This window comes from Pempheris klunzingeri, chromosome 17 (genome assembly GCF_042242105.1).
Source record: "Pempheris klunzingeri isolate RE-2024b chromosome 17, fPemKlu1.hap1, whole genome shotgun sequence".
Classification (NCBI taxonomy): domain Eukaryota; kingdom Metazoa; phylum Chordata; class Actinopteri; order Acropomatiformes; family Pempheridae; genus Pempheris; species Pempheris klunzingeri.
This window is the reverse complement of record NC_092028.1, coordinates 11,671,560-11,687,669: the sequence shown is the minus strand read 5'-3', so window position 1 is coordinate 11,687,669 and position 16,110 is coordinate 11,671,560. Positions and strand designations below refer to the sequence as shown.

The 16,110-nt window shown below is 40.6% G+C and overlaps 1 protein-coding gene across 1 annotated transcript; it reads right to left on the bottom strand.

Annotated features, from left to right (window-relative positions):
* Window positions 1-1,735: 1,735 nt before the first annotated feature.
* On the bottom strand, window positions 1,736-12,863 carry pvalb6 (parvalbumin 6). The gene is made up of 5 exons (XM_070848160.1): window positions 12,806-12,863; window positions 4,091-4,156; window positions 2,926-3,058; window positions 2,719-2,828; window positions 1,736-2,522 (listed from the first exon to the last, which is right to left on the bottom strand). The coding sequence occupies exons 2-5, from the start codon at window positions 4,149-4,151 to the stop codon at window positions 2,497-2,499; spliced, it is 330 nt and encodes a 109-aa protein (XP_070704261.1). The 5' UTR covers window positions 4,152-4,156; window positions 12,806-12,863; the 3' UTR covers window positions 1,736-2,496.
* Between the last annotated feature and the right edge of the window lie 3,247 nt (window positions 12,864-16,110).

Sequence of the window (16,110 nt, the reverse complement as noted above, 5' to 3'; positions counted from 1 at the left end):
ACATATGTTCATATAACATAAACTAATGTAACATAAACTAATATGTGCATTGATCGTACCGTTTTCAATTCATTCTCTTAAACATACATACATTTTAATTGTACTGAAAGTGTGATGTACGAATGACTTAGAAATTGTCCACTTGGAAACAAATGATTACGATGTGTATGTAGTGTGTATTCAGATTTTTATATGTAGGACGTGTCATTCATTGCTCAGGAATGCATGTGTGTATTGTATGAAGCTGCTTGAATAATCTTTTTTTATGTGTTAGGTTTTTATTGCCATTGTATTGCATCACCACCATTTTTCTCTACATGGTCTACTAAATTAACTCCATTAATAAATATTCATTGCATTACTAATTTACTTTGGAAAATGGCTTGTAGAAAATGAAAGTGTAACCTCTGACAGATAATGTAATATCTTGTAAAAAAGCCAGAAATGTGATGAAAAATTCAGGGCATTCATGGATAATGTAATGCCATCTTTATGCCATCATATAATTACTTTTACCAATGTGTTTTAGTTTATTAGCAGGTGGCATTTTTTTACTACTGGTGAAATGATAATATTGATTTATAATGTAATATACAGCAGTAAGTAACAAGAACATAAATGTAAGTTATACATAATAAAAAATACTGGTATTACATCATCATTAAAAGCCCTGACACCCTGATTTCAAATCTTGTGTATGGCTCTATTGAATAAATAAGCCACAATATAAGTTAAAGTTCAGGATAAAAAAGATAATAAAAGTCTGACGCTTCCATCAGCATTTGGGTGTGATTTGATGCAAACTGATTGACGTTTGCTTGACAACATGAGCAAGCAAATCTTACAAATGTGACCAAAAAAGTTGCATAAATTCTGTTCTCCACCTCCATTTTTCCCAGCCCACTTCAGACCGGTGAGAGGAGCACAAAATTCTGATAATCACTGTCAGAAAATACTGTCAGAATTTCTGTCTTAAATGGCCATTTTGTAACATTTTAACATTTCTCTCTTATGAATGACTGACCATGTAACAGTCTGTTTGGACCAGTAGTAAGCTTGTGCGAGGTGAACTGAACCAAACAACCCTGCGCTCGTCTTTTAACTGATCGCCTCTGAGCTTCACATCTGTGTTTATTTGCTCAGGCAGTAAAATGGCCTACTAAAGAAGATCAGGATTCCCGCGTTGCCTGTTTGGGTCCTCCGCTGGGCATACTTAACCCAAATTGAACCTCAGTGTGAATCCAATTCTACTAATGGCTTGACAGCATGGTTCTGTTAAACTAGCACGGCACTTCTGAGTAAAGACTCTTTGGCAAGTGGAATAATGTGGCCTCCGCCTCCTTTTTCTCAGTCGCTGGAGTTGCATTCATAATGCAATATGGAGTGCAACGCAAACGCAGGCAGAAACAGGCTCCTCAGTGATCTGTTAGCGTCTTGATGCAGTTTCTTCTTCTCCTGTCGCATGTTCGACGACAGTAATGCTAATGAATACTAACAAATGACACTGAATGGTAATTTTGACCCTCTTCAAGACAAAAGCTTTTTAAAGTACACCCCTTTATACATTATTAGGTTGCTGTCAAGATATGCTCCACGCGCTCTGCTTGATAAGAGTGAAAGTGACAGCGAAATAGAGAAAGGAAGGAAAGAAGAAGAGCTGGATTGAGAGTGTAAAATCAGATAGAGGAGTCACATCAAAGGAGGGAATTAACAGAGGAGTCTTAGCCAGCCAGTGTTCTGGAGGATCTGTTTTTTTTATTTGATTCTTTCACAGCTTGACCTCTTTCTTCTTTTGGTATGTTTTACAACAGCTCATTACCAGAGGAGAAAGGGTTGGATAGATAGATAGATGGATGGATGGATGGATGGATGGATGGGGGTCATGGGGGGGGGGCAGAGGGGAGCAGATGCGGGAGGGGAGCAGTGCCAGATGTGAAATCGACAGAGAGAGGAGAAAAACAGAAAAATAAAAGGGAGAAAGAAATGGGGAAACTTAGAGGAAGTACTGGCAAAGAAAGAGGGGAAAGTGAGAAATAGTGAAGGAAATGAGGATCTTTCTCTTATAATCTCTGTTTTCTTGAAATATCTACTTTATGCATTAAAATGTGAAGTTTATTCCTGAAGCAGGCATGTTTTATATCTATACATGAACAGAAACAAGAACAGTTTGTATAAAAAGGATAAAATAAATAGGATGAATATAGCTGTGGGGGAAAATTAAGGGGTGAGTGTGTGTGTGTGTGTGGGGGGGGGGCGACACACCACAGCTTACTTCCTATAGCGCAGCATTGCACTTAGCGAAGGCAGCAGTGGGGGAGAAGTGAGGAGGAAGAAGAGTGTGTGTAGCAGGAATCGGCTGCAGTCTGATGGGCTGGGAGTCAGGGTGGGGTGGTGAGGTGTTGGTGCTGGGAGAAAAAGGGGTGCCAGCGGGTGTCAGGATGTAGCCGTGGTTAAGAGATAATCTTGGAGTGCTAGTTAGTCACGCAAGGTGACTATTTATTCTTTCACCAGGGTAGCAAACTCTGCAAGAGAGGACAAAAAGATTAATAGTTATATTTTTTTTCTGTCACTGTCAAAATGTTATTCAGCTTTCAGTTACATACACAGTGTGAAGTTATGGTGTGCTTTAAATGACCAGTAAACAAATGTGCTGTAAATGAAACTGCAACAAATAAAGACAGCGTGTGTGTTTGTGTGTGTGATCAATTTGGTGTTTACCGTCGACTCCAATCTTGCCGTCTCCGTCCTTGTCGGCTGCTTGTAAAAATGCTTTGGTTTCTTTGTCTGTCAGGTCCCTGCCATCTTTGGCGAAATGCTTCAGGACGAACCTAGCCGGGCACAGAAAAGCAGAATGGACGCTGAACACTAATGCATTTATGCGTGGCGAGATCATTTGCGTGTATCTGCGTGAGCAGATTGTCTCACTTGAGTTCCTCCTCCTCTATGAAACCACTGTTGTCGGCGTCAAGCACCGTGAAGACCTTCTTCACATCGTCAGAGGACTTGGCCTTCAGACCCACCATCTCGAAAAATTTCCTATGATCGAAGGAGTCAGCAACTGCACACACACACACAAGGAGGCACAGAGAGAGAGAAGTGTTAGTACTTTTGCAAGCACTTCTATGATACTTTGACTTTTTGCATTTAAAAAGGATTTTCTAATGTCATATAAAGACACAAAGATTCTGCTGGACGTTAAACATCTCTCACACATGGATTCAGTAAGTGTGGATACTCAGAAATATAACCTGCCAGTAGAGGCCGGCCATGTAACTTCTCTAAATATTACTTGAAGTTGGCAAAAGTTGTGTTGATCTAGGTAATGAGGCCCAATGGCAAAATTTTAATTGTAACAAGGCAGCCTGCTGACAGAGTGACAGTTATAGATTGAGAACATGTGTTTGCCAGAGGACCCATCAGTTCTGGGTCACCGAGCTCTGCGTACAGCATCTGTGTCTGTATACGTTGTACATACAAACACATCAACTATAGGTATGAACATACAGTACAATACAGTGTAAAACAAGCACACAAATGTATTAATTGGCATCAGTTTTTGCATGACAAACTCATTTAGCCAATGTCTTTGCTTAGCTGTGATATAACGTTGCAAAGTGGAAGCAGTTGTTTAATGAGCACACTCATTTTTCCCATAGACGATGTAACGTTTGGGCACTTTTATGGCTTGGATTGGCATGAAACTTTTAAATCATCAGCACAAAAGTTGAACAGCCGGTGGATTCGAAATGTTTTGACTTTGCTACAGCTCTAATTCACACCTTTGATTAGCTTCCTCTTCATAGCAACAATGACTTGTTCATGTCAAGTCCTGTGTTTCTATGTCTTGCAACATGAAGGATATTGATTCAAGAAATTATATCCTAAAATTTCCTCTTTCTAAACTTTCTAAACTATTTCAGAAGATTCACACTGAAGAGCCTCTTAAACCAGTGGCACTTGTATTCAACACCAGCCCAAAGATAAGTCAAGAATCTGCGAGTAAATCATCCAAAATTCATATCCCCAAAACAGAGCTGGCTCATATGTGCTCCACTAGAGCCCTGTGACTTAATCAAGACAAGTACTTTACCTGCGAATGCATCTAGAGCTTTCTTGATGTCATCAGCGTTGAGGATGCTGCACATTGCCATCTTGGCTGTTGGAGGAAAGAGGAGAAAGAAAAAAAAGGGAAAAAGACAGGGCAGAGAGGAGACAGAGAAGGAAGAGAGGGACAGAGAGGGGACAAGGTTAAAAACAAGGTCGTCAGAGAGCAGAGAGAGAACTCGGAGACATTCTCGTATTACACTGGTGACACCCTAGAAATGGAGCAGGAAACCAGGACATGTGAGAAAGAGGTGATGAGTGACGGGATGAATTGGTGACAGTGAGGAGGAGTGACAAAGGGAGGGAGGGGAAGGGAAAGTGACAGAGGTGGAGAAGATACTGTGGTGTTGAGGGAAGGAGGAAAATAAGGTTTAGTTGTGGTGTTGTGGGATATAGCGCTGGGGTCATCAAAATGAAGCGGAAAAGGTTACGATTTTTGGAACAGAGGTGAACATGGAGGAGGAGACAGATAGAAAGAACAACCAGCATGGTGTCTATATCAGTGTTTTCCATTTTATCTGTGCGACGGCATTGAGCTGCTGCAGGTGAAACAAGGGCACAGGGCCAGGGCCCAAGTCAGCAGGGGCTTATAGGGCCATCTGATTCTTCTGCTGTGTCTGACATACCACACGAGAATTCAGTTTGTCAGCCCAGTCCCAATGGAGAATCTTCATGTACCTCACACTATGAAAGGTGAGCCCGGCACTTAACGGCGCCTTGACTTTTTGCTCTGTGTGTGTGACAGAACCTGATCGCTGCTTATGAAGTTGTCACCTTCCCACCGACTTTGGCCAATGCCCTCCTCTCCTCTGTTGCTAGCGCACAAACACGGCGTGGATATGTATACGTTTGAAGCTCAGACAGAGGCGAACACACGGAGAATCTCCAAGAGAGCAGCGGCGGACGACAGGAGTCGAGAGACCTCGTGGTGCTGAGAGGGAGTGAGTGATGATGTGGATTAGAGGATGCGGTGCTCTGATTTCACTTTGCTCTTTGTGGTCTGGCAAACCTTAACACGGATTGACTCGAGACACATATTATTTCAAGTAGGCTGTGTGACAGTTGAGTGACACTTCACTCAGACAAACCTAACCTCCATATAGCTGAATGGCCAGACATCTTGTTGAGCTGTCAGTGATCTCCGCGTCCACAGATTATCCACAGACATCAATATATTCCACTCCCTTCCTGTTAATTCCTGCTGAAAAGCTCAATATATTGTCAATGGATGTTTTCAAGATTAAGATCTTGTATTAACAAGACTAACTGGGAATCCACATCAAAAGTGTGACATCAGCTAGCACTACTGAAGTACCACGTCCTTTCATCCAGCTCCAACTTAAAGTCAACCTTCAGTATCCTCACAGCCAGCTGTCCTGTCAGAGAGAGAGGCTGTCTTAAACTGGCTAATATCAGAATATATACCGGACAAAATGTTTTTCAAGTACGCTCCTTGAGGAGTGTAGAGGAAGGAAACTTGCACTGATTATATTCTCCCTTAAAATGAATATAACGTACAGACAGTGAGAGGTTTGTGTGATTTAAACAGCTGTCGGAGGAGATTGTTCTCCGCTCAGCGTGCCAGAGGAAAAAATAGACGTGCAACATTAAAAAAACATTATGGGTGGTGGGGGGGAGTTATGGAGGGGGTGCACATCTCATTTAACTCCGCATCAGTGTGGTAAAATGACTTGATACAATGGAAATGTGTCTGTTCTTTGAGTCGGATGAGTGACTACAAGTGTCTAAAAAAACGCCTTTGTGGTGGATTGCTGTTAAAGAGCTCACAGCCATGCTACTAGCTCAATGCTAACATGCTAATGTTTAGCATGTAATATTTATTACATTCACCATTTTACTGCATCATGTTAGCGTGCTACATTTGTTTATGCTAACTAAATAAGAAATGCCCTGGAAATCATTTTGAGTGCTTTGAACTTAAAAACTTACTTCCTGCTGCCTCAATAATGTCAGTTAACTGCTGTCTCCAAAGTTTTGAAAATTATATAGCTATTTGAGTTAAGGGGAAGTAAACTTGAGATAATTAGTTCAATAAACATAATATATTAAGTTGACTCATGAGCTGAGTTAATTTAATTCCTGTATGGTGTTTTACAGTGTACAAAGAACAGCTGAGGTTGATGATGATGCCATTAGTTTTGCAGATTTCTACATAAATGAAAGTACTGGACAATTTGATTTGAGAGTTTTTGACCTGACGATGGCGCTAAGTTACAGGTGAAGGGAAACGGCAGTTATTTTTCATCCTGACTGGACCGTGAAAACCTGTACCAAATGTCATTCAATCCATCAAACAGTTAGATATGATATGAGATACTATGTCAGTGGTGCACAGACAGACTGACATTGCCATCCCTGGAGCAACACTCCGAGCACAAGCACGGCTAAAAAACTGAGCTTGTTAGATGTGGTCTGGCTTGTCAAGACAACTGGGATCCCGTGAAAGAGAACTTACTGTAAACAAGCTTAGTTTAACGTTTATATGCAGTGGGCCCTGGGGCTCTTGGATAGAAGTACACATACATACTGTAGATAGATACACACTTACACCTGTCTCTTTGTGAGAGCAGCTCACTGTAAACATCTATATAATACATAACAACCTCTTTCCTTTAATGCTGATGTTTGTGCAAAGCAGGGAGGAGTGAGGTTTCTCATACAAAGGTCACAGTAATGACAGTGTATCACCGTCATCCTTGTACTATCATCATCGTTGCGTTCCTTCTGTGCAGGACATAATGCTGAGCTGGCCAATATGATCGCTCTGTCCTTCTCAGTGCTGGAAATACAGTCTGAGTTGTCTGCATATTTCCACCCTTTACAAAATCACTCATGCTGCAGTATTTTGTTGCATCACACAGTCCAACTATTCATATAACATCTACTTGCTTGTCTGAAACACTGCCACACAAATTAAAACATAGTTTAGGATAAAATTTTTAAAATTCATTCTGGTTGAGTATTTTTGATAGAAACCACTCACAGATAAATGAAGTGTTGAACACTATTTGAAGTAGTTCATAGATTTCTTCTCTTGGTGTCACACTCAGCTTCAGTGATGTATGAGCTTTCTTTGAGTTATGGTGTTATCTAGATCAGTAACACACTGCTGCACACTCCGATCAATACCGAACACCGCTGAACTTGTGTGGCCACACTTTCAATCTTTTATCATTATAAAAGCACAACCTCCTTCTCTGACCTTTACCACAAGGGTGTCCGCGCTGGAAAAGAAACAATTCACCATGAAATGAGGAGGATAAGATTGATTTACTGAGATATCTCAGTCAGTGTGCCGCCAGTGGAACTGTATAAAGTAACCACATTTATTTATTCAAAGGAAAGTGAAGAGAGATCAGTGTTGAGCTGCTGATCGTCTCTGCAGATTTTTGCTGTCAGTCAATTATCTGAAATGCTTTCTTGTGCTGTTTTTATGGCCACTTGGGGTCAAACACATACTTATTTACATATCCAGCAGTTACAGATCCACATTATCAATCATGTAGAGTCATGTTCTGGTTAGTTCAATATTTCCTCTTTTATCTCTGTTTTTGGTCTCAACCAGCTCCTGATGAAAATATCGGAGTCTGACGCTTTTAAATGCTAGTTCCGAATCGCGTCTGTCTGCTGAACAGGTAGTGTGTGTAGTGGGTTTATAGAGCTTTTTGACACCATGACAAAACACCAAAACAATGAAGCTATTTGCTGCACAGCTGAAAAAACGAGCTGAAACTCTTTATAAAGCCAAATGGAGCCGAGGATTCAGATGATGACTTTCTGTAGGTCACATCTGTTTTTAATTATAGTTTAATAGAAATAGTGGTTCTAGCTACTTTAAGCAAATGTTGTAAAACTGTGTTGTAAAATGATCAATAAATGACCACATTTTTTGATATTGTGGTGTTTAGTGCAGAATGTAATTAGAAATATCCAAAGGTAGCAAAATGTGCTTATCAGCACCTCTACAGCTCACTCATTAACACTTTATCTCTCATTTGTTTAAATTGTACCAAAGGTGAAGCGTAAAACACATTGATGATTTCATGGGAGTTACGTGGAACGAAAGCAAATACATTTCCAGAAATGGAGAATTTTTCCTTAAAATTAACATCAGCAAAGATTTTGGCTTTTTACAAGACAGAAAAAGTGTGGAATAATGAAATATTACATTAGTAATGTGGAATCTTGTCTTGGACATTTTGACCAACAATAGTTAATTGTTTTTCCATGCACACACACACACCAGGAGTAATTTGGTGCTCTGTATCTTGCTTTGACAAGTAGACAGGAAGATCGATCCACCAACCCTATAAATAATGAACCCTCTCCACCACCTAAGCTACAAGATATTTATGTGAAAATTACAGGACACTGTGGTGTAACTGTGTTGATATGGTTATAATTCCAGGGGATGATATAGCAAACCTGGAATGGACATCAGAGAATAAAGAGATATTATGAACAAAATCAATATGTTTTTGATTGGTAATATGGTAGAGACGGTGATGATATTTATTAGTGTTCAGCGTTTCAAGTGTTCAAAGGTTTCTGTAAATGAACATATAGATATAAAGTATGTATAGCTTCTCTTTAAAAACTCCCATTTGAATTCAAGTAGGTGTGATATGAGCATCATTCAGACTCCACCAAGGTCATCTACTGCGCTGCACTGCTGATATAATTCACTTGTTTAGTTGTTGCCATCGTCTATAACCACTATCTTTGGAAGATAAAATGTTTTGACTTGAGTTGTACTGGATGCCCTTGTTTTTTCTTGCTCTTTACTCTACACTGATTTCTGCAGTCTAGAAATCCTGTCCCTGAGGTGTGCTGTTTACTTCAAATCAACATTTTCATGACTGAGGCAGAATGCTGAGGCAAGACATAATGAGCACCTCAAGCCTGCACAGAAGTCTCAAATCCCCCCCCAAAAAAGGATGTGTCAATCAAAGATATTTTCATTGGCCATAAGAAATATTGCAGCACACAAGGGCATGATATGTGACACGAGGTCGACCTGTGAGCACTTTGTGGAGAACAGCACAGTATGTGAAGCTGGGGTTTCCTTCATGGGAAGTCCCATCACCCTGGTGGTCTCTGTAGGTGTGGGAAACCTAACCACGCTGCGGTGCTGCCAACTCTCCAATCTGCCGTAGCAGCTGCACGAACGTGTGAATATGTGTGCGTTCATGTGTACTTCAGAGGGTGCCAAGCAAGCTAGGGTGAAGAGGTGGAAGGCTTGCAGAAGAATGCGCTTGCATTTCAAGCAACCCTAGCCCCTTATGTTCTTTTGGCTGTTGTGTGTAATGTTTGTGGGGGAGTGTGTGAAACGCAGAGAAAATGCGTTAGACAGTTAAGGGGAACGGGAGAAGGGGAAACACGCTTCAGAAAAATATTCCTCCTCAATGTCATTACATGCAGTTTGTGAACTGGAGGTGAACTCTTGTCCTCTACAGAAATAGGCTTTGAAGGTGTTTTGTGCTGAGTGTATTTCACTTTGTGCTGCTGTGTCAGTGCACTGCAATGAGCATTGTTTTGTGGAATCTTATTTCTTTTGGGTTGTTTTCACTAATTCTTTGACTAATCAGTCAAAGAATACGAAAGGTTATTCCTCTGTATGTCTTTTTAGTTACATGAAGACTGTGTTACTGCCATGAATAGAAATTTAGATTCACTGGCTGCATTGTAGCTGGTTCACTTAAACTGAAAGAGGGATTGTTCTATTTTCTATTTAACAAATGTATAAAATGACGAATACAGTAAAATAAACAGGAAAATTGAGTGTTAATATTATTTTTAATGGATACTTCACATTTTTGATAAAGCCTTTCTCCAAGAATTCCTCTACATAATACCATTGTAAACAGATCTGTTTTCTAGCTGATATAAAGTGCTGCAGAGGCACCATTTGCTGGACTCTAATGCAAAGCATCTAACAGTAATATGAGTCCTAACTATTTGAATATTGGTGAATGAATGAGAAGTCGATCCCTGGTTGAGTTAAAAGTCTCTTAACTAATGGTCAGATGATAAAAAACAAAATACTTACAATTTATTCCAATACATCCATTTAATCTGACATATTCTATATTTTCATAGACAATAATGACAAGTTTTAACATGTTTGTCACATACTTTCCTCCAAGAGACCAAGCCATTACTCTGAAGAACATGAATAACTCTCATGGGTCATTTTCCTGAATCAAAGGCGGCCCAGTGTTTTTTTTTCCTACATAAAAGCTTTTTATCTGAATTGCTACTGATCTGGACAGTTGGTCTTCAAATAAGCTCGATGGATGAATGTAGCCAGGGCTATCTTTCCAGTGTGCATTGCATTGTCTATTGATTTTGTAGAGGTGCCGATAGAGAGAGAATGTACAATGGCGTTCATTCAAAAACAAATACACATGTGTATCCGTGCACTCATGCGTGCACATAGAGACACACATAAACAAGGCAAGAGCGGATTTGATAAAAGTAGTGCAGAGGCACTGGGATCTGGCTGTTATCACCACCGTCCACTGTCTAATCCTCTGGCGGGTCCACACCATGGCAGGATAGCTTAACCACACAGCTACAGCTTGGCGACAACAATAGTTCTGTGTGTGTGTGTGTGTTCATAACCGCACAGAATTTAATTGTCTTCCTGAATGACCGAGTCAGTTATTGAATTATAAATTATGACAAAGACATATAGAATTATATTATCTTTTCGACACCTGGCTGCCTACTGTCGCGCCGTCTCGTGTAATATTTGCTTAACTATACATCAGCCAGTTTGACTAACATTACCTGCTGTTATTTGAGTCATAATCCAATCATCTAATTATATAGGAGTCTGGATGAGACTGATTGTTGCTAGTTGTACACACACTAGTAGCTCACCCCGACAACAAGACTGTAGTATTGCGGTTACTACCCACTCCCTTGTTATACGATACCGTTCAGGTCTACAGGTCTAGGAGCAGGGTAGTGACCACAATAGTCTTGTTGTCAGGGCTAAGACACAGTCTAACAATAGTTATTCCATATTAATGAAATAGATATACATAATCAAAATTCATCCATACTTGGGGGAGAAAAGGTTTTTTGTTAGTGCCATCTCAGTTTTCATGGAAATGGCTACGGCTCCAACTAATACCTGCAAAACTTCCAGTCACATCCGAAGACCCATGTAGTGGAACTGTTTGCTTACTTAGCTGAGTTGCTTCAGTTGCTACACGTGTCGATTGGTAATTACAAGAGTGTGAAACACAATTACAACATTATGAAAAACAGAAATTTGCCTCAAAACTCAAAGGAGAAAAAGAGATCATCTCAAAACTGAATGCATGCCTTTCACTTGGTCCACAAATGCAGATTCAGCAATTCAGAATGTATAAAAAAGTATAGTAGCACTAGTATTACTCTCCATAACGTTAGAGCAGCGCAGAGATGACCAAAGATGTAAAAAAAAATGTATCCTTAGGTGAACATGAGTGTGTTTTTATGTCTGTTTTTGAATTATTCACATAAATGTTGTTGAGACATTTCACTAAGAAAGAGAAAATGTCAACGTTATGGTGGGGGATCACCAAAGTCATTAGCATTCATTCTCTGGGGAACATAAATGTCAAATGGCAATCCATCCAGTAGTAGTTATGTTAGAGATATGTTATGGCCAGTCGCTACAGCTACACTGCTAATGTTGCTAAAAGCCCTGTCATTTCCCTCTTAACATGCTGTAGGCATAATTTAAAGATTCATAATTCAGTAAGGCCGTAAACTCTACTGACATGACTTTGCAAAACACATATGCGATGAAAGCAATCTGAAGCAAGCAGCCTCAACACACATTTGCATAAAATATTACCAAACAAATTAAATATGTAAATTCCATTTAATCTGCCATCAGAAGCAACAGCGTTGAGTGTTAAGAAGCATTACATATTTCATTGAGATTCACAAACAAAATATTACGAGCACCCTTTTATTAATTAAGTGCGGCTGCATCCGCTTAAGTATCATTCCTCTAATGAATATTCATGGTATCTAATGTGTAAACTGTATGAGCATGTGTATGCATGCAACAGTTTTTAAATCTCTGTGACCAGTTGAAGAATCAAGAAGCCTCCATAGAAATGAATTCTTAAGAGGAGCTTCATGCCTTTCACTGCATCAGCATTTTGACAAAGTGACATTAGCCTTGAGAATGAATGTGGACTTTTTATTGTCTCATTAGTTGTAACTAAAATTTTACCTTGGAAAACATCACCAAGTGAGCGCTGCCGCAAACGTACGACGGTGCCTTTTATTTTGGGAGCAAACACTTGAGTAATTACCTTGTTGATAGACTGTCTCAGTATCTAAATTTAATCTCATTCTACAGAGGAGCCTGTCAAAGACGGTACATTGCATTTCTTCTCACATTTCTCTATCTAACAACTTTCCCATTCGTTTTTTTTATATCACTGCATTTGATCACACAGTAACATCAGCAGCTGGAGAACCTCTGTGATAACCACATATATTTGTGTGATGTTTTAATCAGGATTTGTAAAGATACCAAATCTTTGGTGTGTGTGTGTGATCTGCTCCAGGCAGTAGAGTAAAACATGGAGCTTTGCGTATCATTCATTTGTCTGTCTCTGAGAAAGCTTTACGCCTCTATATAATATCTTATATCATTTCTCTCTCTTACCTGGTCACTTGCTGAGGGATGTTGAGGTGGGAGAAGGGCAAGATAGGTGCAAGAGGGACGTCCAGTAAAAGATCAGAGGCTCTGCTCTTTCAGTTTTATACATGTCCTCTTCAACTATTTTGGGATGAAAAATGGGCGCCCAGTTCAGCATGAGGTCAGTGATGTTAGGCTGCTAGGCCGGCCCGTATCGCTTTCCTGACAGCACTCATGCTAATCAAACATTACTATTAATAATCATCAATCTACCCCCTCCCATAACGGCCAGACTTCTTTTCTTATGCTCACCCTTTCTCTCCCCTCCCCTCCTCTAAACGCTCCCTCCTTCCTCCTTCCAGCCATTTGATGTCTCCACCTCATTTTCTCTGTACTCCAATCCCTCTCTGATCCGATCACTCCCCTCCGCTTTCTCTTAGCCTCTCTCTGTCTCTCCTCTCTTAAACTTTTAATTTTCACTTTTAATTCTCATCTACTGTTTCTTCCTTTAAGGCATTCAGCATCATCAGTGACAAATTATACGGCCCAGACCTCTCTACCTTTATCATTAGTGTTTTTTTTCTTCCCCTAATCTAATAAAATATTATGAAGATGGTTTGAAGTTACTGTTGCCACACCTGTTAAGACTTCCATTAATGGCATATATAAAGTTTACAGTGATAACCGGAGCAGATTTATTACTCTCAGTTAATCAGTTTTGAGACAGCGAGTCCTTCATTTCAAACAAACGTAGACAAAATCAGGCTTTTCATTTCTAGCCAGCAAGCTATGATTTAGAGCAGATAAAAACACAGCTTAATCACTTTGTGGAACTTTTGCTCTTTTGTTTTTTTGGTTGGTTCCGTCAAGGCTAAAAAAAGCCACCTCCCTCCTCACTCTTTAAATGCAAGGTATCACTCTCACTACAGCGCCATGCACACCAATGACTTGGAGAAATATGAAGTCTGACAGACCTGCCATACCTCGTTAGGGCTGCTAAACTACGACTGGACAAGTCGGCAAGTTAGTGAACGGTTAATTGATTCTCTTAAAGGTTACTTCCATTTGGGTCATTTTGCCTCAGGGTTTGAGTTCAACAAAAAAGTATGTGGTATTGTGTGAAAATATAGAGAGAATAAGATGTGCAGAGGTCCAGAAAACCTCCCTGGTCCACCATGCAGTCCACTATGCAGATGGTATTAGCTAATAGCTAAATCTGTCTTAAATCATCTCCTCACATTGAGATTATGTGTTTGTGTGCATGGTCATTGTTTAATACGGACTAATAATGATAGTGAATTTACAGAAGAGGAATCTGTGAGGGGCCCCGCAGGTCTTCATCACATCATATACACCATCTCTGTGGGACAGTGCAGCACTCCTTGCCCAGGAATCCTCTCTGGGGCTCACTTATAGATGTGACGTGATTATGGATCACAGCAAACATCAGCTGTTTCCACCGGTGGTATTACTGAAGAGCCTCTCATGCCGACCTTTAAGAAGCGTTGGTTGGGGGGGTGGGGGGCAATACGAGGCTTTAGAGCTACTGTCTGTATGTGAGAGCCATAAACAAGTTTTCTTGGGAGGGATGTATTTGTGTGTGCTTGAGTTTGTGTGTGTGTGTGCTTTATAAATGTTTGTGTGTGTTGGAGTGTGGGGAATGGTGTAAGTGTGTGTGTGTATGAGACATCAAAACAGGGACGGCCAGTCTCTGCTGTGGAATGACTTTCAACAACAGGTGGTATTTTCTCAGTTACTGTCATGTTATTGTATTTAGGAGACAGCTATCAAATTTATGATGGATGTTTTATTGATGTTGGATAGTTTTTTTTTTTAAATCATTTTGAAAGAGATTTATTATCTTTGGAACTCAGGAAAATCATGTATGTATGTATCAGCTTGTATATGCCAAGAAAAACAAGATGGGTAATTCAAGCAAATGCTTAAAATGACAAACGCTTACTGACAGAGCCACCCTGACGTGTGAAAAGCATTTGGCAAAGACGGGAGTAGCAGTCTTACACCACCACAAAACCACAGATGACTGAGTTACACATCTATTAGTTGGAAGACTTATCAGCGGCTAACATACTGTCACTAACACAATACAATATAATGCTTTGTAGAGGGATTTTACAACTCATGTGGAACGTCTGGACAGTTATCACGACGGCAGTCTTTTTATCCTCTGTGTCAAATTATCACAACAACCACGTGGTGAAATAGAAACACATCATTCATGATACAAAATGATCCAACGGGAAATGCGAGTTTGCACACATTTGACTGGCCAACACGGCGCCCAAACTTTCATTTTGCCGAGGTTCACTACCCTGCAGTTTTTTGCCAGAGCTCTTTGCACTGGCCCTCTTGCAGTGCCAAAGCAACAGTGAGGCTGCTTTTATTTTAACACAGTTTTGTTGTTTGTCCTCTCATGGATATCTCGGGCGTGCAGTAACCTGACTGGGAAAAAAAAAAATGTCATCACACTTCACAGCATTTCTGCTTCCTGTGTGTCACCAGCATCAGCGAACTGCATGTGTGACCGCGTGTGGGGCTGAGGGAGCGGAGGGCATCAGCGCTGTGACCCACACCACTGCTTTCATTTTTCATTTGAAAAACCCAGAAAAGAACACGGATGGAGCCACAACCAAGCACTTTTAGTTGCAGATCAGAAAATGCTCACAGGAGTCATTTTGGGAACAATCACATGGGTGGTTTTGGTAGACCCTGCCAAATGGCCTATTTGTCATTTAGGTATGAAGACTGGTCGATCTTCCTAGCTCTGTGAAACTTGCCTTTTACTCTTTCTGTCTTTCTCTTTGTCTGTTTCTGTCCTCTGCTCTGTATTCCCCTTAGCATAACTGCAAAGGGACATCACTCCCAGTCCAATTCACAAACTCTCTCCACCAAGTCCTAAATCTTTTCTCTTTCTCCTCTTTCATCTCTCCCTCAACGATCTTTATCTGATTTTGATGCAACCTTGTGACAAGTGTGTCTCTCTCTCCTTCTATCCATTTGCTTGTACTCTCCTCTAAATTCATCACCTTCTTCAACCCCCTCACAGCAGCCGGAGGGCCATGGAGAGGTTTGCCGCGATCCCCTGATGTGCCGGGGCATTTCTTGCAGTTCTCTTTGGGCTGACAAAGGGGCTCAGCAGGGGGACAGGAGGAAGGAGGAGGTGATAGAGTAGTGACAAGCGAAGCCGGGAGGGAGATAGAGGTGGATGATGAAATAGGAGAAGTGAAAAGAGAGATTAAAAGAGGAATGCAGACAGAGCAAAAGTGAAAAGTAAAAAGGGAGGAATGACAGCAGTGAAGTGGTAGAAGGGT

Excerpts from the sequence above, each read along its gene's own strand:
- pvalb6 (XM_070848160.1), bottom strand. The coding sequence starts at position 4,151 with ATGGCAATGTGCAGCATCCTCAACGCTGATGACATCAAGAAAGCTCTA. Across the intron at positions 3,059-4,090 it reads AGCTCTAGATGCATTCGCAG|TTGCTGACTCCTTCGATCAT; the intron begins GTAAAGTACTTG and ends GTGTGTGTGCAG. Across the intron at positions 2,523-2,718 it reads CGGCAAGATTGGAGTCGACG|AGTTTGCTACCCTGGTGAAA; the intron begins GTAAACACCAAA and ends CCTCTCTTGCAG.